The 26260-nt window shown below is 33.2% G+C and overlaps 2 protein-coding genes across 4 annotated transcripts in view; both read left to right on the top strand.

The window, feature by feature from the left end:
- LOC134263164 (uncharacterized) overlaps positions 1-26260 on the top strand; it is a 98136-nt gene that overhangs the window by 27738 nt on the left and 44138 nt on the right. The window lies entirely within an intron of this gene.
- Positions 1-26260, top strand: part of LOC134263170 (uncharacterized) — a 64951-nt gene that overhangs the window by 4539 nt on the left and 34152 nt on the right. Inside the window, exons 2-10 of the mRNA XM_062745482.1 lie at positions 7889-8032; positions 10785-11016; positions 11253-11328; positions 12120-12287; positions 12371-12577; positions 12969-13257; positions 13658-13820; positions 14720-14826; positions 23228-23343. Of these exons, the coding sequence (XP_062601466.1) occupies positions 7889-8032; positions 10785-11016; positions 11253-11328; positions 12120-12287; positions 12371-12577; positions 12969-13257; positions 13658-13820; positions 14720-14826; positions 23228-23343 (1502 nt within the window). The remainder of the gene's footprint in view (positions 1-7888; positions 8033-10784; positions 11017-11252; positions 11329-12119; positions 12288-12370; positions 12578-12968; positions 13258-13657; positions 13821-14719; positions 14827-23227; positions 23344-26260) is intronic.

Here is a 26260-nt window from a genome sequence, read left to right as displayed (position 1 = left end):
AATAAAATTTGGCTGAATAAACACCCATTCTCAATATAAGGGCTCAAATAATGTCGCCTCATTTTCATTTAAAAGAAATACCACTGATGTAATTTTTAAATCAACATTATAAATAGTCATATAACAATGAATAAGAATTCATATAATTATCGATCTGAAAGGGTATTTAAGGAGTTCCAAATTCAAATATAGTAGCCTATTTGAAATGTACGTTACTGTCGCCGAGGCAAATATTATTCTGAATCCCCTCTGTGTAATATATAGTTTTGATTCTTAAGTAAAAATTTTCTGATAAGTTAAACCTTGTATCATATATATTTCTTTTCATAACAATAAATACATTTTCTTTGTGATAATAAATAATTTTTATTGTGCAATGTCCCTGTCGCTTAATTTTATTTCAACCACATTAAAAGCAAACACAAAGATTATACACCTGATAGTTTTGTTCTCCTTTACTAATTGATGGGCTAAATTTGAGATTTCAATAGATTAATTACTCCTACTTAGATAATGTAACATGAAATTGAACAATTTGAGCAACTTTTTTAAATATGTTTACGGAATGAAAGACATTTTCAATCGTAGAGATAAGAAAGAAATGTACGTTACCTATATTTTCCCATTAAGAATATATATTAAGAAGAAAATATGAGACGACTCTGAATAAGCAACCCCTTGTACCCTGTAAACTGGCAAAGACGATTTGATTAACACAATTAAAAATTATTTTTTACATGAAAAGTTATCATTTGAAATGTACATTACTGAAATGTACGTTACCATGAAATTCAAATTAAGTGAATCTCGCACGAATTTTCATGTATTCTCATACTTTCACACAGTCGAATGTGTACACAAAGGAAAGTTTCAAAGGTTGGAGGTCGGCTAAATCCCAAAATTAATGAAAAGAAACGTTTCTGCTGAGGAAAAAAAAATATATTAAGGTCAATTATATGTAAAATAATTTTGATACCTGGTATATATTTCTGAATACGAAACCTGTATGATGCATTTCTTATGATATGCAAGTTCAAATAGTATCAATATATTGCGTGTCTAACGTATGCTTGTGGAAGAGAATTGATTTTTATATTTGAAATGTACGTTACGTATGGTAACGTACATTTCACGTATTTCTAACTGACATTTTTTTTAAATTTAGTCAATGAATTGCGTTTACACGAGCGAAACAAAATTATCGTTACAATCCATTTGACAACTGGCCACATAAATCCATCTAAATGCACCCCCAATCCTCGTAAATGTTTTAGACTGTTACCACATGCTAGAAAATTTATTTCTAAGTGTCTTAAATTCATCTTTGGCAACCTTATTGCAGTTTGTTTACTTTTAATATGCGACTTTTCGTCAATATTATAATTTAATTGTTGTTGATAATTTAAACAAGGTATGCATAGGCTTATAATTGGTAAAAAAAGAAACAAAAAATTGAAAAAAAGAAACAAATAGGCCTAAACCCAGAACACAAGACGGTCACGTACCTTTCAAATACTGAAAGGCACACAATACTCAGTTTTGTTTGAATCATTGCATTTTGGGTTATATTTTTCCAGATCTGCTGAAAAGCACGTATGTTTGTGTTTTGAAAAACGATGTTGCAACATATTAAATGAAATTGTTAACATACTGTCAATGGATATATTCGGAATAGATTTATGTTCAGTTTCCATGGCCAAACACGAGCATATGTTAGATCATAGCAAAATACGTCTGACTCTTATATTTTTTTGTCTGTACCCTTGCACACAGGTAGAAGTAACTAGGCTACGACCGGTGTCAATTTCAGCGAAACAGCACAAAAGAATGGTAATGAACTGAGGTGGAGGGGACTCTCCAATAATATGTGAAATGAACGTTACCGAAGTGACGTGACATTCATGTAGTTAATGACAAATAACCTCGTTTGTTACATTATGATTTCTTATATTACTGCCTTAAAACGCTTCATTGAAATGAATTTTATGTCAATAATTGCTTTTTTTTTCAAAATTTTCTTATTACTAATTTACATATTACAAGCTTGAAATGTACGTTACCTACTCATATTCTGAGGCAATCGTATCTTCATAATGGTGTTTGCGACATATAACACAATGTGATTACATAGAGAATCTTTTTTTTAATAAACTGAATCAAAACAATGAATTTTTAGATGAATTTTAAGCTTTTTATTAAACAGAAATATATCTTGAAATGTACGTTACATTTACGTAGTTTTCTAAATCGACATGGATATATGTTAAAAAAGATAGTAACTACAAAATAGAATTTTTCTACATGTACATGTTAGGTTCCAGTATCTATAAAAAATGACAAGATTCCAAAGTGATCGCTCTAAACAAAACAGAGAGAAGAATTTAAAGCATATCTTTAAAAAAATGTTTTTATACATCTGGATCAAAAAGTAACCTTTGTTTTTTGAAAGGAAAAATCAAACGCACGTTCGTTTGCCGAGAAAATATGTTGCTGACAGAGTTGGTAGGATGTGCTGGTGTTAAGATGAGCTATTCAAATTGTGATTTTAATGACTACATTTTTTTTTACATATCTTTTTGGACATTGAAGAAAGAGTAACGTACATTTCAAGCTACATTTCTGAATAAAATCACCCTCTGCTTTATCGTCTTGTCATTATTCAATGTATTATAATTTGATGAAAAAAAATCTGGAAACAAAATCTTCATATACCTTCTTTCAAAGGTAATTGATAGAAAAATTTTTTTCTTGAACTTCATTTTTTTAAAAATCAGAGAGGCATTTGTGCCCTTATATTGAGAATGGGTGTAAAGGGGCGGGGAGTTGATAATAAATCGTACCTACAATTCATTTTGTTGCAAATGCCAAAAAAGTGCAATCCGCACTTTTATGTCTTTTCAATTATGTTAAAAGTTTTGCTTTATATTTAAGAAAAAATCCTTTAGCTTGATTTTTAAAGCCAAAGATCAAGTGTTATTAAATTAATGTTAAGTCTATATCAGACAGTTTCATCAAAAGCAACGGGAGTCCACAACATGTGAGGAAACGAAATTGATAACTTTAATTATTTTTGGTTAGTAGGAAGTACAACGTTTTGCTCTAGTCTTGATTTTTCAGTAAGGAAGTTTCCATATTTTCATAGCAGATATCGGATAAAAGGATAAGAAATCTCAGTTTTGTTAAGTAGTTTTCACATCACCGTAGAAACGATCAATACATCTACAATATAATTTTCATTGGTCAAATTTCTGAGCTTGCATTAATGCTCCCTTTGACCCCCTACCTATCTAGAGGAAGCTCCTTGTTTACCCACACTTTGCACCTAATCTCTGACTTCCCACTAGCTTACACATTAGTAGCACTACTGAATTAAATTTCCCCTCAGATTCCAAAAATCCCCTGTCGTCCCCCTATTAGTCCCTGACATTTTCCTGTCTCTCCCTGACTTTCTCCTATGATCCCCTGTCATAGTCCCTGACTACACCGTCCACTCCCTGTCGTTCCCTGTCGTCGTCCCTGTCTGACCTGTCAACTCCCTGTTATCCGCTGACATTCTCTGATCTCCCTGTCCACTCCATGTCGCCCCCTGTCTTTGTCCCTGCCTAGGCCGTCTTCCCCTGTCTTCCCCTGACATTTATTTTGGCCAGGAAAAGGATTTTAATCTAGATCCCTGTTGCAATTAAGTGTGAAAATATTATAGTCTTGACAATTGTTAAGTTTTTTTTATATTACTACAAACTTATTAATAAGTTGGCACATATTTAAATGCCTTAACAAACTCCCATGTATTTAGTTTCCATGATTGGTATTGATTTTTTAGTTTGGTAGCTTTTCAGAAAAAAGGCGAAGAAATGCATTGATTCTAAAGAAGAGATAGATTCCTTGTTCATTGCATCTTGTGAAACTAGATGGCATGTAAATGTACTTTAAAAACAAATATCTATTTTGTTTTAACTTTTTCATTTAAATATTGATCTACCGGTACTTTGAATCATCTTTGAGCGTAATAAATGTTGATATAAAAAACTAGAACTAAATATTTGGGAATAAATGATCAAATCTATGTACTGAATATTTGTTTTCTAGTGAATTAAATAAAAAATCAAACGAAAAGAACAGTATAAAAATGCAATAATAAAATAAATCACTAAATAATAAATTAAAATAAATAAATAAATAAATAATTTATTTTATTCATTCATTCTATCAATAAAATATACTAGTATCCACAAATGAATAAATATAAATGGATAAATAAAAAGTAGGTAAACGATAAAAAATAAATTATCCTAAAATATTTTACAAAGTATTTTTAAGCATATTAAAACGACTTTCAATTATTTTACGTCCATGATGGATATCAAAATATTCGTCTCATTATGCACAGTCTTAGTTTTTTGATACTTTTACTTTGTTTTGATTGAAAAAATAGGTTTTCAAAACCCTTACACGCTTATGAAAGAATTTCAAAGCCATTTTACCAGTAACTTAGGGTACACAGTCATGGTACCTATTGTCTTTTAAACTGACCGCTATACCTTGTTAATGTTTTGAAAGAGCGACTGTGTCCACTCTGCAGCTGTTTGAAAGAACATTCTCTCTGTATGAGAACTGTTGTTTTCAATCAAAACAAAATAAAAATATCAGAAAAAGCTATAGTAAATAAAATATAATAAATAAATAAGTAATCATTATTTAATTACGTCAACCACTCCATATACATTGATTGCGCTAAACTTTGAATACGCTTAATCATGTACACATACAGTAATCTATACAAGCGCAAACAGTTTATAACACTACATTTTCACTGGATTTGAGGCCGTATTCACCGGAGTCGTCAGTGCGCGTGCAGCGGCATTGTGACATAACAATCAACGTTTTAAACGACGTTGTAAACAATGGTTACAACGGCCGAAGCCACTAGTATCTGAGCAGGACGAAAACAAACCTATCGCAGGATTATTTTTAAACATTTGGACGTCTTACACGTAGCTAAACTCAAAATGGAAATCACGGATATAAACTGTAATCTGGATATTTTTTTTTATTTTCAACAAAGGAAGGATAATGGTGTCGTCTTGCAGCATTCATTGTCTTATTTATTAATTTTCGGACTATATAATACAAAATTATGGGCTCTTTTGGTGTGCAATATGGTTTGTCGGCTTCGCTTCTGTCAATATTGATATTTTTCTCGTGAGTAACAAACCATATTCAACACCTACACCGGCATTGTGACGTCAAAATCAACACCTTAAACAACGTTGTAAACAAAAATGGTTGCAACGTCTGCAGCCAGCTATGTATCTGAGCTGCAAAAATGTTAGACAATCCTATTGCAGGATTAATTTTAAAACATTTAGTCGTTTAACTCATAACAAAACTCCGAGAGAGAAAAGGGAGGTTACAAACTGTTATCTGGACTTTTTTTAGGTTTCAACGACGGAAGTTCATAAATGAGAATGGTGTCGGCAATATTGTAATCTTTAATGTCTTATGAATCCAAATCCAGACTATATGATAAAATAATCATGGACTCTTTTGATGTTGAATATGGTTTGTTATTCACAAGGAAAATATTAATATATATCACGGCTTCGCCTTAGTCAATATTGATATTTTTCGAGACCGCATCATTCACGACAACAAAGACTTTATTTCTATTCTGCCAAGATCGATAAATGCGGCTGATCGTTTCCTCTATAGAGAAACGAATTAGGTCACCATGTCTCGATTTCGCTTTTCTATTTAACACCAGAGGTAAAATTTGTTTGCTTACCTGTGTATAGAATGCAGACGATTTGAGCTTTCGTTACATTAAAAATAGCCTTTTTAGATTATAAATTTGTTCGTGATATGTACTGATCAGTTAAAATGAATATACAATAACAAAATCATGTTCCTGTTTTACTGCTAAAATCACGTTGTTTAATGTGAAGGGAGGGCCGTCGAATAGCCCCACTTAGCTATAAAAACCGATATTCAACAGCAACTTGATGCAATTTACAGTGTTTATACTGCAAAAGACGAAACATCGATGCAGTCTAAACAAGTAAATTCTACAGCCAAACATGCATTTGAATTGTTCAGATTTGATACGTGTTTCTGATCTGAAAATTTTTTGATGACGTTCGTGATTTATTGGAGAATAATGTCCGGTGGTTTCCTTTGATGTTTTCAATAATCGTGGTAGAATAAACCACATTCAAGCACAAAAAGAGACCATAATTGTATAGTATGAAAACTGTCAGTGAGCATTTGACTCAATAATAAATTGTATTTTCTGACAAGGTCATTGTATTGACCAAAGAACTTATGAAATGATGGCTTTAAACGGGACTGCTGAACTTCGTGTTTCATCAACTTTATATCTCGTATTGTTCATACGTTTACAAAGCATGCTCTTCCGAATCGAATCTGAGATATACGAGAGGTTATCAAAAAAATCGTGACTGGCTCTATAAAATTAAAACCGCCTTAGGTATAGTAATGAATTTTAAAATATTTAGTAAGCACAATCTTTTCTATCACAACCACAAATCATAGATTTTATTTTTAAAGAAATTAATAATGTTTTTGTAAACAATGGTTTGTCTTGGCAGTGCAACCTCGCAAATGACGTTTTTTCGCCTTCGGGTATTACTGAGGAAAATTCCTTTGTTATGAATATCTGACAAAAAAAATCATTCGGTAAATTCTATAAAATGTTGTACATTTTGTTTGGAGTGTCCAAACAATTAAGGGCTTTCAAATGACGTCAAAAGGGGGGAGTGGGTTCATTTTCCACTATTTCATAAAGTTCTGCGCCTGTAAAAACTGTTTTACACCTAAAAAAAAGTTAAATCTGGCTACAGGGAAATAAAATGCATCCAGAGGACTTGTTTTTAATGCCAAAATAGATTCCGAGAGAAAAGGACTGAACAGTTTATGTTGATTTGTACTCAAGGTATGAAAAGTCAATCACGTCAAAAAATGGCTTTGGTTATTTATGGTTGATAGAGAACTCAAAAGCAAACTGGGCTGGTACAATCAAGCAAGGATCTCTCCCAATGTATAAATCCACATGCAATATCATATGCATTGAAAGCAGCCTTTCATGACATCATAGATGCATACAAACAAGACGGGTTTAAGTCCTTATTCAACTCCAGGAAACTTCATCAAGATTAGTGTATGAGGTAGAAGTATCGGACTTCCAAAATTATGACGTTTTTGGGATGTCATAAAATTAAACGACGACAGCGCGGGGTGATCATATAATGTCGTTTTAATTTTATCATAATTTGGCAAGTAATGAACGTATGAAGTTAAAAATTTCAACAATTCTTTATTTTTTGTTGTTTTATGTTCCTTGCAATTTTTGAAAGCACAGACTACGTAGTATTAATTTTATCGCCTCAGTCCACGAACTTTTTGATAACCCTCGTAAACACCGTATGCAGGTGATGAAGATATATTGCTGCATAAGTAAGGGAAGCTGACGATATATCATAGAGCTAGGTTGTAAGTTTACCATCACGTATATTTCAAGTAAAATATCCAGATATAAAACAAATAAGTCAGACTCTGTGGGATCTTTTATTTTAAGATACTCAGGATATATCGTATTAACATAAGAATAAAAGCTGCCATTGTTAATTGACATCACGTCGTGGCATTGTTAATTGACACTACGTCGTCAATATATCTAGATATCGAGTTGAAAGCCACAGCAAGTACGTTTTTTTCACGGTTAAGATTTTGCACAGTTTCTGCTCCATATAATAACGGGGCACCATTGGCACTATGGGGTATTTTAAAAGATTGTTGAAAGGCGGTCTCCCCGAACAACATAGATGTAGTCTATAGTCCGCGCATGTTGAAATGATTTTGAAATATATTTCAGTCTCTTTGGAAGAGATGGTGAGTGGATTTCGTTTCCAACAATTGCAGCTGTCAACAACAATGATGAACGCTAGTATTCACGCGAGACTTCCCGAAAAGTTGGCTTCTGCAGAGGCACAAGAGGCGGATCAAAGGGAAGCAAAAGGTTTAATTCTTATTTATAAAAACAAAATTGTCTTATATTGTGAACACAAGCGCTTGACGTTACATATTTTTCTTTTGTAAAGAAAAAAAATCACCTCATACCCCAAAAGGGGGTTAAAAACATGTCAAATTCTTGTGGATCTGAATGATGAATTTCTATTAGGATGTTCAATATCCCACCTTCTGCAATCATCATTATTAATTTCTGACACAATTTGTCACTTTAAACCCAACAATTGTGAAACTTTGACACTTTATATGCAAACTTTGAATGAAAAATGAAAATCTATTAGATTAAACCCCTTTGATCTTATAAGTTTTACTTACATATACTATACTATCTATACTATGCAGTATATATTTATAAACATAACTAAGTGCCTTTTATAAAAGTTTTTTTGTGCGCCATCTATCCTTAAGCATTTGACATGTTATTACATTGATGGATGTTTGCTCCAGATAATTTTTTACCCAAAAGTGTATTTCCTTGAATTTTCAAATAAATGCAGATTTTGTTTTCAGTAAAATGGTTTCAGAAAATTTTGCTAATATATATAATATATAAGTGTTTTAGCAGAGGAAAAAATACGAAGAACAGTGTCTGCATTTATTTCAATAAATTTTGAAAATACAAACAAGACTTTTGGCTTGAACTACGAAACTTTCTTTTTTTTTTTTTTTGACAGGGAAGGAGAATGACATACAGTAGATAAAGTTATCATAGGCACTTAAATCTTTTCCTCTATTTAAGATGATATCTTAGCAAGAGTAAATGATAGAAAAAAATCTTTTATATGCGTTGGCGAGTTGAGAGAAATAGGAAATTGGCAATGGACCCATTATAAAAAATAAACGTTGTATACAAACTGTCTGTAAGCATCTTACAAATCAGAGAACTCGAGAGAATTTAAGAGAGCTCTTGATCGGTATACTAAAAATGCAAAAATCGATCATTATTTAAATCTTTGATGCTTTCTCCCAAAAATGGAAATCATTGTCGCCATTATAAGTAAGAATATTCCTTGTAATAAAACGCATTAAATTCGGTGTGTTTCCCTTTTGAGAAAGTTCACCTTAAAAATCATATAATTGACTAAGTCGTAGATGTATTTATTTTGTATTTCAACCCACTGTACGCATTACTTTCGTGGTGAACGATTGCTATTATTGCGTAACTGCAGCAATTGATTTTATTGTCCCCCGCTTGAAAAGTGGGGGATATTAATTTGGGTTTGTCCGTCCGTCTGTCCGTCCGTCCATCCGTCCGTCTGTCTTTCTGTCTGTCTGTAACGCTTTCGTTTCCACGGAATATCTCGAGAACCCTTTGAGCTATTGCAATGAAATTTTACATAACAACTCCCTGTGGCCTAAGGAAGACCCTTATTGATTTTGAAGTCAAAAGGTCAAAGGTCAAGGTCATAAATAAGCAAATTCTGTCTGTTAAAACACTTTCGTTTCCACACGATATCTCTAGAACCATTTGAGCTATTGCAATGAAATTTTATATAACAACTCCCTGTGGTTTAATGAAGACCCCTATTGATTTTGAGGTCAAAAGGTCAAAGTTCAAGGTCGTAAATTTATACATTCTGTCTGTGTGTAATACTATTATTTCCGGGCGATATTTCAAGAAGATTTTGAGCTTATGCAATGTAATTTTATATCAAAACTCCCTAGAACATCTCTCGCCCCTCTCAAAGTGCCCCGCCCCGTTTCTTTTATTGGTATTTATAGTATTACATGTCGCTATTTTTAGCACAGGGGCATGAGGAGAGTTATTGCGTATAAAACAGGTTCTCGGCGGACTTTATGTTCTTATTACATCTATTAGAAGTGTTAAATAAAGGCTAAATAAATCAAACACCATGGATTGTGTAAAATTTTGAGAATACCGGACATGAATATATACATGTATGTGACTTCACTTCTGCATATACTTCACGCCATGTAAAGCGATTCCGTGGTCTAGTGGTTAAGTCTCTCGCTTCAAATGTGAGAATCTCGGTCGAACCTTTCTTTTTTTTCTTTTTTTTAACTACTTTTTTTTATTACTAAATGATAGTATTCAGCATGTGAAATGAAAAATTTATGAGGTTATAAAATCATCATTACAATGTGATAAAAATTCCATATAAAAAATCTTCTATACACATAATGAAGAATAAGCAATCAAATCTTTATATGCATATTGACATACATGTATTTTATTTGCTTCAGTATACATGTATATACATTTAATAATTCTACAAATTCAGTCAGGGGGAGCCGACTTTTTCCCTAAGCGGGGTACAAGAATTCTCTGAATTAGCTTGTTTTATCAGCTTTAATTGATAATGCATTTTTTGAAAAATTAAATGCATATGTCTGCAGATACATACCTTATCTGGAGCTCTGTAGTTGCATGAAGTGAAAAGAGAAGATTATACTTCTTATTTTGCCGAGGAATTAGAATTGTTTATTGATTTAATTAATTCTTACATGTATTTCTAAATTAAGAATATTTACGTGCAAGTCTGTGTACAGGGTTATTTTCCCCCATGTAATTTTCGCCTTTTCACACATGCAAACAATTTTGCTCCGTTTGAAATTCACCCATTCATAGTTTTATAAAAGGAATTATGTTGAATTCTTTGAATTCGCACCGTTTAAAATTCGCCCAAATGAGGGTAGGGCGAAAGGGGCGAAAATAAAACGGAGGCGAAAATTTCCCTGTATACAGTTTATTGATTTAACACCATTATCTTCTATTGCAGCATTCAGAGCCTTTCATGAAGCCCAGACTCCATTTATCGCCACAACATCGCTCTACAACTTAGGGTACATAGGTCGTGGTTATGATTTATTCAAGGGGAACCCCCTCAGTGACGACGGGGTGGTGGATCAAGGATTTCGCCTCCCGATCATGGAATTACCCTACACCCACAAGTTTACTGCCGACGGAGAATATCGGATTCCAGATAATGTTGATGTCATTGCAGAATCAAGGTACTAATTGATAGATTAATTCATTAGTGTTTGACTTATCCATTATATATGTGGTAAGGTTTTTTATTAATTTATTTTTTTTAAGCGCTGATATAAATTTGAATAAACTCAGTACAGATTCGAAACAGAAAAAAAACATACACTAGAAGAAACACGTAGAATGAAATAATAAAGAACACTGACGATTGGAAGTATTATTTACATACAAAAGACAAGTACATTTTTTTCTTCTACAGCGCCAAGTTTGGATCCTCTTTCTATTCAGTGCAGTCGGAGTCGGACTATAAAAGAATGTTGAGTGTGGACGCCTCGGTATATCTTATTTTATCTACTTTCGTTTTCTTTATAGTATACACAAGTCAAATCAATTTTATTTCATTCTTGCTATCTCTTGACAAGATGTGTATTAATATGATTATATTCATATTTCCCCTATGATTCTTAAAAAAAATGCAGTATATTTTCTCATGAACTACATTATCAAGGTCAGGAATCAGCATGAATATCTCCATTGTTACGTCATAATACCGGCACTTGACGTCAAAAAATATAGTCCACACTGATTTGCTTTAAAAATGACAGATGAATGGCGAAAGTTTTTGAAAAGTCATTAGAAAAATAATGTAAATATAAGAAATTAATTTATTTTTTGAAAATCATTAGGTTTATGAACTTCAACGCTTCATTCCGGCATATTTGTTATGAAGAGCTTACGCGCTTCATGAAATATGTCGGCGTGAAGCGTCGTAGTTCATAACCTCATGAATATTCAAAAATTAAATTCATTTCTTAAATGAAAACTATATTTAACAACTTGCTTATTAAATTTCATAAGAGCCAAGTAGCGACTGTTGATTGAAAATAGCTTCAAGGCTTATCGAAACAAAGTTAAGACAAAATTAAACGGAATGATAATATTTATTTAATGTATATCACTTCTACAAAAAATCTCTTCCGAAAATACCAAATCAGATAATTGTTTTTAAAAATCTTTTTGTTGAATTTTAATTTGAGTATCAAAATATATTACAAAGCCAATTTTCACATTTTAAGCACGTGTCTTTAATTGAAAAGTAGGAAAATATTATGTTAATTTTTCTTAGGTAAATGCTGCAAGGGGTGGATGGGGCGTTAGTGCCAGTTTCAGTGCCAGTGCATCTTATCAAAAAAATACGCGGGAAATTCATAAAGGGGAGACAACAACTTTAAACATTGTCAGCCGAGCTGTGGCATACAGAGCTCGTATGTCCGAGACCGCCAAAATGTCAAAGGTAAAGACTCTTTCTGTTGAATGATTATGAATATAAGTCTTCTTTTATTATACACTATACGATGGATTATCTGATTTTCTTAGGTAAATGAATACGTTGAGAAAGCTGTGATGTTGCTGCCTATGGAGAATTGTGAGGACGAATCATTGCAAGAAATGTACCTCAATTTTATACGCGAGTTTGGGACCCACTACACAACCCAGGTAGTCATGGGGGCAAAAGCAGTTCAACAGCTTACCTTTGACAAATCTGACCTTTCAAGACTGGAATCGGAAGGTATTAGTGCTAAGGTAAGACCTATAATAAGAACATGCATGTAACTTCAGTTTGGAAAACTATAGGCCACAGTTTGCTCTCTCGAATTTTGTATACAATGAAACAGACATATCAATATATATTTTTTTATTACATGTGGGCAATTTGAATTTTATCAATCACAGCATTACATCATAAAAATGCTAAGAGCTAAAATGATCATCTCCTGTACTGATTTGATACTAGAAATAGCTACAACCTGTTTATGGGTTCCCTAATGTACCTCTTGGGTTTGCATTTTTCATCTTCAATATTTGATATTTTCCGTTCTTGTTAAACATATTAATGTGTGTATTCAAAGGTCGCCTTTGTTATTATATTGGTGAAGCTTGAAATAGTTTTACTTTTAATAAACTGTATTCCTAGGTAGCTGCACAAGCCTCCTTCAGCGGATTAGGTGCCTCGGGCGGTGGAGGGTTCAGTGTGGGGGTTGGCTCCAAAGAGGAGTCAAAAGAGCGTGTGCAAAATACCAACAAAGAACAATATGAATATTACATCGGCGGGAATCCACCATCCGGGGATTTTTCATTAGGAAGTACCGAGAGTTTACGAGAATGGGCGAGATCTGCAGATGAGAAACCGGTACCGATTCAGTACAGACTGACCTCCATTGAGACGCTCTTGAAGCCTGGATACTTTAAAGATATTACTTATGGTATATGCCATTATTTACATGTGTAAAGTATTTTGGGTGTAATAAGTTTTGAATTCGTTGGCTTGTTTAGTCATTTTTAAGGATATAAATAATAATTTTCTTCATCATCGCTTTGTTTACCTTTTTGGCCCTGCATAGTAGGTTGAGGGGTGGGGAGGGGGATCTAAATCAATAAGATTTAATGCGATGTGTGACAAAATCATGTTTTAAGCATGCTTAGTTAGCAGTGTTTTCTTTCTATGAAAATATCAAGAGTTGATTTTGATAAAAATTGCCTGTGCAGAACTTGTGCTTATGTAGTAATTAAATGCTTACAAATTTATAGAATTCACATATTTAAAACTGAAAAAAATTAACACTGAATATATTTATATCTGGTGAGTATAATCTTCAATTTCAGGTTTGTTTGAAAGACGTCAATGTTTACGTCGGGCCCTGTATACTTACTGTAAGTCGACGGCATCTCCTTCCCTGTGTAATCCGCCAGACGGCGCTTCTACGACTCTTACTTCACGACGCAAACGACAGGCCGAGGATGTCAAAAGGTTCAATGATGGTATAAAGTAAGGAACTCTGAAAAAAACATCACCTGACATATTTTTATGATATATGTTTCTACAGAGGGTGCGGATATATTGTTATTTATCGAGTTATACATGTGTACAAAGATAAATTAATGTCATTATTATTTTTGTGTCATTTGAAAGAATAACATAATATACATGTAGATATACGTATTCGTTTATCGATGAATAATACTGAATTTTTTTAAGTTTTTATGCGATCACTTAAATGAATTTTCACAATAAAATGATTTCTTTGGTTATAAAAACGTGAATAAATTTAGCAGAAAATGCATAGCCCGTGTATTATTATTATTATATAGCACATTTTACAACAACTCTTAAACTAATATAACTGCCCTAAGTAAAGAAATATTGATGTAGAAAGCACAAAGAAATACAATTTTATATGGATACCCATTTCCGCCCCCAGCCCGGGGTTTTACTCTCGACCTTCGGAATCTGTCTCCTAGCAGTGCTGGAAAAGCGCGCTAGACCGCTCGGCTATCTATGAGAGTAAAAAACTTGCTTTCGATGCCGATGGAATTCTCCAAACGCTATCCTACACTACACATTCATTGAGATTAGAAGTGAGATACAGTTATTTGGACATTAGTTTTAACAGAGGATTATTACCAATGCACGTTGTAATGAAATTAATTATTATTTATGAAGCACACTTTACAACAACTCTCAAACTAATATAACTGCCCTAAGTGCAGAAATATTGTATGGAAAGCACAAAGAAATACACTTTTACATGGATACCTATGCACCTACCACCATCCCCCATATATATATATATATATATCCTCGTGAAGCTAATTAACCCATTATCAACACACATGCTACTGTTTCTAACAAACAGTTGTTTAAAAAAAATGGTAATTAACTTTCAGGTTCGGTGATTTTGTCACTCTTCGGAACAGAAATTCTACGAAATATTTGGCGTTGTCCACCTCCACGGGATACTTATATGGGACAGTCACGAAACCACTCGTGCAAGGTATGGAGGGGGGAAAGGGAACAGGGCTAAACATCTATCGTCTATATGAACACTATAAGGTTTGAAATGATTTTAGAATCTTAAAAAGAAATGAAGAATTAAATTTGGTCTTAAGTCGTAAGTATTTTTCTAAATTTTATATTTCACTTTTCGCACAAAAGTTACATATTCTGAAATTTGTTTTCACCTGTAAACTTTGACTGAATGTGATGTGTCTATATTTGTTTTTGTTTTTTTTTTTATTATTGAAATATCACTAGTATTTTCCAAGTATATTTCCAATTCCAGTTTTTTTTATTTTTGGCATTTTTAAAAAATCTTCGCAAGAACCATTGAGACAGAAAAGATGAAACTCATTTGAAATCATCCTCAGGTAGTGTAGATTCAAGTTTGTTCAAATCATGACCCCCGGGGGTAGTGTGGGGCCACAATGGCCGATCAAAGTTTTACCTAGGAATATATAGGAAAAATCTTCTCAAGAACCCCACTGAGACAGGAAAGATGAAACTCGTGTTAAATCATACCCAGGTAGTGTAGATTCAAGTTTGTTCAATACATACGTTGGGGCCACAATGGCCAACCAAAGTTTTACATAGGAATAAATTAGGAAGTCTTTTATAATCTCTTTCTCAAGTACTGCAAAGCTATGATTAGTGAAATTTATATGGAAGCATCCTCGGGTAGTGTAGATTTTAGTTTGTTCAAATCATGACCCCCGGGGAAAAGTTGGGGCCACAAAGGCCAATATAAGTTTTATATAGGAATATGTTTGGAAATCTTTTAAAATCTCCTTCTTAAGTACTGCAAAGTCATGATTAGTAATATTTATATGGAATTCTATCACGATTATTGAAAACATCAAAGGAAACCGCCGGACATTATTCTCCAATAAATCACGAACGTCATCAAAAAATTATCAGATAGAAAACACGTATCAAATTAAAACAATTCAAATGCATGTTTGGCTGCAGAATGAAATACTTGTTTAGACCGCATCGATGTGTAGTCTTTGAGAAATAAACACTGTAAATTTCATAAAGTTGCTGATGAAGTCGGTTTTTATAGCTAAGCGGGGCTATTCGACGGACCTCCCTACACATAAAACAACGTGATTTAGCAGTAAAACAGGAACATGATTTTGTTATTGTATATTCATTTTAACTGATCAATACATATAACGAACAAATTTGTAATTTAAAAAAGGCTATTTTTAATGTAACGAAAGCTCAGATCGTCTGCATTCGGATTTCCATACACAGGTAAGCAAACAAATTTTACCTTTAAATGGTACAGCGTATTCGAGACATGGTGATCTAATTCGTTTCTCTATAGAGGAAACGATCAGACATATTTATCGATCTTGGTAGAATAGAAATAAAGTCCTTGTTGTCGTGAATAATGCAGAATAACCTCCTCGGTCTCGAAATGTTGTTTGAAAAAAAGCCTCAACTAACTCCTCGGCTTTTATCTTTCAAACATTTCTCGACCTCGGATATTCTGCAACATTCACGAAAACGCTGACTTTATTTCTTGAGCATCCTCAGGTAGTGTAGAATTAAATTATTAGGTTCATATCATAATCCCAAAGGGTAGGATGGGGTCTCAATGGTGAACGAGTTTTACAATAGGAAAATAAAGTGGGAAATCCCAAGAACAAGAAGGCTATGTTTAGTCATATTGGCATGAAAGCATTTTCATGTATTGAAGATTTAAATTTGTTTAAAGCATGACCCTTAGTGGTATGGAGGGAAACAACGGGGGATCAAATTCAAATTATAACGAAATAATATATACAAACAAAATAAAAAATCTTTAAAACCTTTTTCTCAAGAACAGCAAAGTTATATGCTGTATTCATATGGAGGCATTCTCAAGTAGTATTAAAATTCAAGGCCTTCACCCCAACCCCTGTAAATTGTGCTTTTTAATAGCCGGTGTGCTCAGATGAACAATGTGGCCCCTGGGCCTCTTGTTAAATATTGCGAAAATCACTATTTCTGTGCATTGTTGACTTCTAGAAAAAATTCAAAAAAAATTCAATGGTCAAATGAAAGATTGTATTGATTGATTGTATATTGTTTAACGTCCCTCTCGAGAAATTTTCACTCATATGGAGACGTCACCGTATGCCGGTGAAGGGCTTCAAATTTTGACCTATACTCGGTACTCAGGGCCATTGAGCAGTGAGAGATCTTTATCCTGCCACTGACACGGGGCCTCGGTTTTTAAGGTCTTATCCGAAGGACCCGCAACTTTCACTTCAAAGCGCATGGCGAAAGAACAGTTGCTACCCATTTTAACGACTAGGTCGGTCGCGGCCGAGATGCGAACTCACGACCTCCCGATCAGGGAGCGAGCGCTCTACCGACTGAGCTACCGTGAACAGTTCATATGAAAGAAGAATGATTGGTGTTAAGATACTATTTAATATCAGTAGAATTGTTTGCTTTTAAGAACATCTGATTTTAGGTCAACCGAGTAAACTCGGCTATTGCTTTCCTTTTTGTCCTTCGTCGTGCGTCGTGCGTCGTGCGTTAACATTTTAAACATTTTTCAGCTTCTTCTCTGCAATCTCTCAACCAATTTCAACCAAATTTGACATAAAGTATCTATGGGTGAAGGGAAACATAAATTGCGAATTTCATGGTCCCTGCCCCCCAGGGGGTTGAAAGGTGGGGCCAAAACCACTAAAATTAATGCAATCTATAAATATCTTCTTCTTTACTCCTAGACATCAAGCAGTCAAACTGTTGCCATGATTGTAATCAGTATTGATTCCTCTATTAAAATTGTGAAATTCATGGTCCCTGGGTCAAAGGTTCTAGTGTTAGGGCGTGCTTTATTGATTATATGGTAAAATTGCATAAAATCTTTGAAAATTTTCTTTTCTGCTCGATCCTGGACATTAAATAATCTAACCAAGTACATAGTAATGTTGAATAAGGCTGCCTCTACCAAAATTATGGTCCCATGAATTTCATGGTCCCTTGCTCAGGGGTTCTAGAGCTAGGGTGCACTATATTGATTATATATGGTGAATTAAATTGAATAATTCTTTGAAAATCATTATCTCTGCTCCCGGGCATTAAATAAACTAACTAAGTAGATATTTATGTTGAATGAGGCTGCCTCATCCCAATTTGTGAATTTCGGGCCCCCAGGGTCCGGGGTTCTTGTGTAAGCTAGACTGGGGCTCAAATAATTATATAGTGAAGTGCACAAATTCTTTGAAGATCTTTTCCTTTGCTCATGTTTAATATGCCAATGATCTAATTACACATCTACATATTTAAGGCCAGCATTTTTTTTATATTTAGGTTTACAAACCCGCCGGTCAAGTTTTTGAATTTTTAGGGAAAAAAAATTGAAAAAAAAGAAGAATTTTTTCTTCCCGATGTCAAATTTGAGTCGGGATCGAGATTTCAAATTTACGAACTCGTACCTCCGGTTGTAAGATGGACATGGCGGGTTAATAAATGTAGATCTGAAAAGTTCCATTAGACATATGTCTATGAAAGTTTATAGCAGCACTAATGGCTTGGATAAGTGTAAAATTTTATAAATAGGAGTGTCATTCAAAACGTTTCACCCGTTCAGAGGACAAATAAAATGCTGACGACTTTGTTGCACAATGACGTGCTGGTGAGATAATTATGTTTTCATATTCAAAAGTATCTGACTGCAAATTATTTTCCTCCCATGGGTTTAAAACTGCCCTCGGTAGCTATTGCCAGCGACATTGTTTAGGTCTCTGCTATAGTTTACAGTCTAAGCATCATTCTTCAGAAAAGGGTCGCTTATGAATCAGATGTAAGGAATAAAGCTAGGGGAGAAGTTAAGTTCATTTGAGGAAGAAATAAACAATAGCCTGAAGAAATTAAAAAAAAAATTCAAGTATTAAAAAGCAAGCATATACAAATATGTACTGGCATTTAGTATGGTTTGTGGGCGCCAGAAAAATTTTACACTTAATTGAAAAATTGTTTAACCTACTCCTCAATACTCCCTGTCTGCTTTATAGTAAGAATTATAATTTTATGCATCAAGTATATTTTAGAACAATTTCTACACATTCTCCTGACACATATTTAAAAAATTAAGATATATTGAAAGAATGTTTAAGAATTAATTTTTTGAAATCTAATTTGATCAACATCACAAGATTTATATCACTGGCCCTAACTGGCAGATTATGAAATAAACAATTAAATGTTTAACTTTCCTATTTGTAACAATTATGTGTCCAGTGGCAAGGAGTTTGTTAGGATAGCATAAAAAAGAAGCAAAAATGAATACATGTACAAAAGTCGATAATTTATCCCAAAAAAATATTTTTTTTTTTATTTTCTCCTCCTACGGGACTTTTTCATTTTGATGTTTATAACTAAACCTGAAAATTACATAATGCTGGCCTTATGATGAAGAAAGGTGTCTCTTTCAAAATGGTCAATTTCAGGGCCCCTGGGTCAGGGGCACGGGGGGGGGGGGTACTTGGCCCCTGGGCCTCTTGTTTGTCGATCCGAGGTGTTGTTTGCTGTGAAATCAGTTGTAACCATCTTAACGTACCTTAGTTTGATTGTGACTTTTAATTCCAAGGCCAAGGTCATTAAAAAAAAACTTGATTTCAACTCTTGAAATTGAACACAGCTATATATAATGACGTTTTTACTCTTGCGTCAAGGTCAATTATCAAAGTCAAAAGTCTAGGTCATTTTTTAAAAATACAAATCTAAGCAATTTTGAAACTTTTTCACTGACTTTGACCTTGACCTTATTTTCAAGGTCAAAAAATCTCATGCAGTTGTCTCCATGTCTTTACGACTTGTCCTTAAGAAGAATTTTAATTCTTTGTAATCATAAAACTAAATTCAAGGGCAATAACTACTCAAAAGAGTTAAATCCTTTTGTACAGGAAGATTTTCGAGTCTGCTAAATAAGTCGAAGACTTTATTAAAGGTACTTAGACACAGATTTGAAGCTATTATTTTCTCTATAATATTACGACTTACATATTTTAATAGCATTTCACACAAAAATTAATAAAAAATCTTATTTCATATAAAAAAGATATTAAAACTTCAATTTTTTTGGCGGGTTGGATGACACATCCTTGCACTTTCACAAATTTATGATTTCTTGTGACTTTCATACCACATGCAAACATGTAGGTACCTGAAAATTAGGTCAACAGTTTATTTCCTGCATAATATGTTCCGCCCAAAATCTCAGGCGAACGAGCTCGTTAGATAATTGCCCTCGGATGTAAGAGTCCGAGGTATAGGGACGTTAACCGAGGCTCTTACTTGTAGGAGTAGTATACAGGTATGTATCGAGGTGCACTCATTCTTGGATTACATCAGGGATGGGGTAATTGAAAAAAGTAATTGTAATTGACTGTAATTAATTACATTTTTTGAAGTAATTGGAAGTAATTTGTAATTGAACATTTTTTCAATTACTTGTAATTGTAATTTAATTAATTACACTGAAAAAATACCTTGTAATTTCAATTACTTTTTTAATTACATTCAATTACTTTATATGATACACATGCTTGATATATTGTCACCACAACCTCCCCATTGTACTATATTTTATTGCAAAACATATTCTCATGCAGTCCTTCAATTATACAGAAGACAGATTTTTTTTTATAATAATAATGTAGTTTCTTTCTTATCATTTTATAAAATTTGATTTCTTTGTTTTATGTTTACCTGAATTTTGCACCACGATTTCTAGGTCTATTCAGCCATGAAACACACATAATTTATTATATTTCAATCTCTTTTGTTTGTTCAGTGAAGAATAAGAATATGTGTGTCAAGAAAAAAAAAGGAATGTATGTGTCATTAATGAAGTTCTCTCTTGTTGGTATTAAGAGATAATTGCCCTCCAGATCACACCTGTAAATTACAATCAAAACAAATCAACCCCTCTTGATTTAGATGACAAAGCCAATGTATGGGGATAATTATTTCAATTAAAAATGCTCTGCTAGTTTGAGAAAAGAAAAACTTTGATAATTATTTTAACATTTGCAATTTAGGATTTTACCGTTAAAAGATTACCTTTATAAGAAAAGTTTATTTTGAGGGGTTACAGTTGTGACTTATTTTTACTCTATTGAAATATCCCCTTTTAATCAAATATCATATCCAATGCAATTAGTGTACATGTAGGTTTTGTGTGGAGGCAACTGCATCAAACTCACAGATTTTGAAGAGATCTTTACTGTTTTATAAATAAAAGTTGTGATTTAAATTCAAAAAAATAAAAATGTAATTTGTAATTTAATCAATTACATTTGTAAAATAATTGTAATTTAATTAATTACATGTCTTAGAAAGCCTGTGATTTAATTGTTATTTAATTGAATAAAAGGTCAAAGTAATTGTAATTTAATTAATTACTTTTTAAAGTAATTGACCCCATCCCTGGATTACATATACATGCAAGTATCAATATTGCAAAAAAAAAAAATAATAATGATAATAACTAGATGAGATCTCGTTGCGAGCAACGAGTAGGTCTTCCGTCCGATTTTTCGATAAGATGAGAAATGATTTTTGATTATGATCTTTGTAACAAAATAATGATACCAAGACTTCTCTCACTTGATTGAATTGATTTGATTTATTTAACAATATCAAATACTTGTAGATGACAGTGCTTTGGTCCCTCTCGGTACCTTATTTGAGGTGGCCAGCCCCTTTTTCTTGATTTCAAATGAAAGGTCTCGTGATTTTGAAGACTGTTTGTTCAACACCTATTCACATATTTCTTTTCGTTGAAAGAAATCTTGAATGGTAATATTTAGGGGCCACCTATGCAAGTCCCTAATGGACCTTTTTTCAAAAACTCAAACGATGTATATTGTTTGAAACAGTATTCTGACCATCCTTTGTTCAATATGATATTGCTTATCATAATATTCGCCCCTTTTGAGATATAAACCGTCAAAGATTTCACATTTTGGCCCCTTGTGACCCCCTAATTACATAACATATGATCAAAATTTTATAATATATAGTTGCAAATCGTCAAGATAAGCATATTTTCTTCAGTAATGTATTACAAAATACTGATCGATAACGAGCTAAAGATAAAAGACTTTTGGCCCCCTTGGGCCCTTTATTTGAGGAGTCAGCCCCTTTTTCTTGATTTCAAATGAAAGGTATTGTGAATTCAAAGACTTTTTGTTCAACACTTATTCAGAGATTTCTTTTCGTTGTGGAGATATTCTGAATGGAAATATTTAGGGGCTATCCCTCCAAGTCCTTAATAGACCCGTCTAACAAAAATTTGAAGTATGCATATTGTTTAAAACATTATTCTGACCATCTTTTGTTTAATATTGCTTATCAAAATATTCGCCTTTTTCTAGATATATAACCTCAAAGATTTAGCATTCTGGCCCCTTGTGACCCCTAATTACGTAACATATGATCAAACTCTTATTATATATTGTTGGAAATTGTTAAGATAAACATTTTTGCTTCGGTAATTTATAACAAAACATTGATAGTGAACGAGTTTTAGATGCAAGTCTATTGGCCCCCTCTAGGCCCCTAATTAGAGAAGGCAGCCCCTTTTTCTTCATATCAAATGAGAAATTTCACATCTTTGAATAAATTTTCTTTTGTATGTCTTAACAAAACGTTTACAGATGAGAAGATATAAAAGAAAAGTTGTTAAATTTTATGAGATATTTTTGTGTCATTTTTTAAACACAGGTTAGCTTCGGTGCCTTTTGAGCTGAAAAGATATAGCCTCAAAATGGCACTTCTTCAATCCATCCTCTATCTACACTGAAAATCTCAACTCCATATCATAAGTCGTTTAAGTGGAGTTACCCAGACAAGCAGACCCTCTGAAAATCAGAAAATCGTCCATATCTCACGACCGGAAGTGACGATCTCAATGCAAAAAATTTCCAATAAGGTTCAGACCAATATCTATTAAATCTGAAAGTTTCATGAAAATCCATCGAGCCGTTTTTGAGAACTCGCGTGCACAAAATCGGTAAGAATATAGAAAAATAATAATAAGAAGAGGGAAAAAGAAACCGAACGAAAACAATAAGGTCTTCCGTTGGAGACGGAATACATTAATAACACAATATTGTAAAAGCACATATTTTCGTGGGTTGAAATTTTCGTGGTTTAAGAAAAAATGTTTGTTCGTTGGGATTTGATATCGTTGATAAGAAGTTTTTAGTAGTTGAATGTATGAAAATTTACATTTCGTGGTTGGCATGAATTTTTAGGTCTCCCCATACCTCGAAAACAATGAAAATTAAGCCACCACGAAAGTAAGTGATTCACGGTATCAATATATAAAATTTGAAATGTAAATAAAAACTTATTGCGTCATAATTATATACAACATTTTCTAACAGTCGACAGTATCACGAATTATGACGGACTCTTTCAAATCAAGTCTGGAGATGACGATTCCACAACACTAGGAACTCCATTGGTGTATGGTCAGAGTTTTAAACTTGTGTCAGTGGAGGTAAGTTCAAGTTTTTTCTCTCAATATTGTGTTTCACAATATTTGACTTGATGTTGTTCAGTTAGAAATCACTGCACAAAAATATAGGCTAAGGGTATGTAATGTTTAAAATTAAATCAGTTTGAACATAAAAGTCAATTTTCTACATTACGCCCGCAAGCAATACGTAGGCAAACAAATTAAAATTACATAAAATAGCACTGCTTGCATGTTCAAGCTCGGATTTATCACTAAATTACTAAATCCCCCGAAATCAGTGAAAACTCCGCATTTATATCACAGAAAGTTTAAAGGAAGTGAAAAAAATTGTAACTAGATGCTGTCATGAGACAGTAATACCCGCACTAAGGTGTTTGCCTCTAAATGCACACTTCTTCATATTGGGCTTTACCACGGAAAAAGTCAATATAATTCAATAATTTACATAATACATGTTTTATCAAATTGAGCATAATATGCTCAGGTGACCATGTGACCCATGGGCCTCCATCTAATAGGTATTTCATATTCTTAATTCATTACCAGTCTGAAATTAAACAACAGAATTAAATTAATGATGTAAATTAGGTTGATAAAGGGGGGGGGTTATAAATTTTTGGCACATAATTGGAACTTTTTAAATCTATTTTCTCATATCTATAGATCAACAACAAATAATATTATTCAAATAAGTGTAAAGCGTTTTTGATGAATTTTTCAAAATGTGCAAAGTTTATCTATATTTGATTAGGCAGTTCTAAACTTCTTAAAAGCTGCCATATACACAATCAATTTAGTCAACCCCCACCCCTCTCCCATCAACACACACACAAACACACCTTATTTGCCTGTTTTTGGAAATAGGCCTAGATGGCAAAGTTAAGATAAAACATCTTCCGTAAACATGGTAAATGATAATTTTCAATTTGTTCTTGCACTATACATGTATTTGAACACCTGCATCACATTGGCCTTGCGTCACGTACCCAACTTAAGTACTAGTTTTACCATTGGCATTATCATTTTTAGATTTCACTGCACGTGCAGTAGGCTACTAGTGTGGTATACACATCATTGCATATATGTCAGTAGGAATTATTTCATTTTGTGTTTTAATTGGATTATATTTCATGAAGATTACAGGACCTAAATAATGACAATCGGTAAGTACAAAGTTTTGGTATAGATTTGGGTAAAATAGTCTGAAATGCAAACGGTTAGGTTCAAGTTTAAAGGATCAAAGGTCATCCGATGCTGCAATAGACGAATTTGACATTCTGAAGAGTTATCCCCCGTTATCAACGTTACATTCAGTTAGATCTACAAGATCCAGAATTTTTTTCTGGGACGGGAGGGAGGGGGGTTTCCAGACCAGAATTTCCCGAGAAGCAAAAAAAAAAAAAAGAAGTTATGTTTTGGTCTGTTTTCTAAGGTGGAGGGACACTTAGGGCATCCAAAGTCATTTTTATTTCCTCCAGTATATATTATAGTCCTGAAAATTCCGGGGGGGGGGGGAGGTGGGGGTTGAGAGGGCGACCTCCCATTCCACTCCCTGTGCCTGTAATGACAAATGATCATGTGACTCCTAAATAGTTGGAAAGTTTTTCCATTTGACTATCCATAATTTTGTTTCTTGTGTTATTATGTTATGTAAATTTAATGGTATAAAGGTTATGAACCCCTGGAGGTCATTCCCACTCTCCTAATGTCAGCTGGAAATGTTCACAATATGACTGCATTAAATTAAATAAAAGTGCATCAATGATAAGATTACTTGACATTTTATTCATGAATTTGTGTCAACCTATCTTCCTAGAATTAGGAATGAAAATCATTCAGAGATGGACCACATTAAACTATTTGTATAATTTTTTTTTTAATGTAATACAAGTAGTAGTTTGCATACATAAACAAACAGGGGTCTGGGAAGGGGTGAGGGGAAGGATCGAGTTAATATTTCTTTATGTCTTAATGGTTGAAAACTCCTAAAATGAATGTTGACCTCAAATCTAACTTGTCCTCATTATTTTTCAAGTGGTGGTGTCTCCATATGAGTGAAAAATTCCTGAGAGGGATGTTTAACAACAAACAAAATGACATAAAAACACAATATTGATTTGCGTTAAGAAATATGCAGGAGATTTTTTCCATCATAATTCTTCTTCTCAAGAACAGCAAGGGCATTATTGTCCTCTGTTTTGGGGAAAGGGAGGGGATGTTAAATCTCATTTGTCTGTCAGTTTGTCCATCTTATTGACAGCTAGTATGTGCATCTGTCACAATAAATTTAACCTTGGTCATAACTTTTGAATAATAAGAGATGGTGCTTTCATATTTCACATGAACATTACCACAAAACTTTCTAAATAATACTATGATTTTTTAACCCAAGTGAGACCTTGACCTTAAAGTTTTACCTACTTTCCAAAAAATAACATTTTAAATTGATCAATTTGAAAGAGAAAAGAAAGGGCATTCAAATTATACATGTTTATTACATGTGAAAAGACTTTTCTAAATATATCATGACTTTTGACTCTGTGACCTTGACCTAGAAGTTTAACCTACTTTTCAAAAATATTATATTGTATATATATAAATTTTGATTCAAAAGAGATAGGACTTTCATATTTGACATGTACATTACCTGCAACAAAATGTTTCAGAGCATGCTATGATTTTTCCCCTTTGACCTAATTTTTAAAAATTGATATATGATATGGGTGCATATTTGACACATAATCTGCCATAAATTATGGCATCCCATTCACTAAAACACAGAAAGCAGAGGACCACAATTCTTTGAATTTGCTTGTATAATCTTGATAGATGGAAACATCCTCATATAATGTAGATTCAAGTTTTTTATGCCACACCATGATTAAGAATACATGTATAGTTTTTGTCATGTCCGTCCTCCACCCTTCCATCTGTCTTT

The sequence above is a fragment of the Saccostrea cucullata genome, unplaced genomic scaffold (genome assembly GCF_032062105.1).
Source record: "Saccostrea cucullata isolate Sc308-1 unplaced genomic scaffold, CSIRO_AGI_Scuc_v1 ctg1665, whole genome shotgun sequence".
Classification (NCBI taxonomy): Eukaryota; Metazoa; Mollusca; class Bivalvia; order Ostreida; family Ostreidae; genus Saccostrea; species Saccostrea cuccullata.
This window is presented reverse-complemented; position numbering and strand designations above follow the sequence as displayed.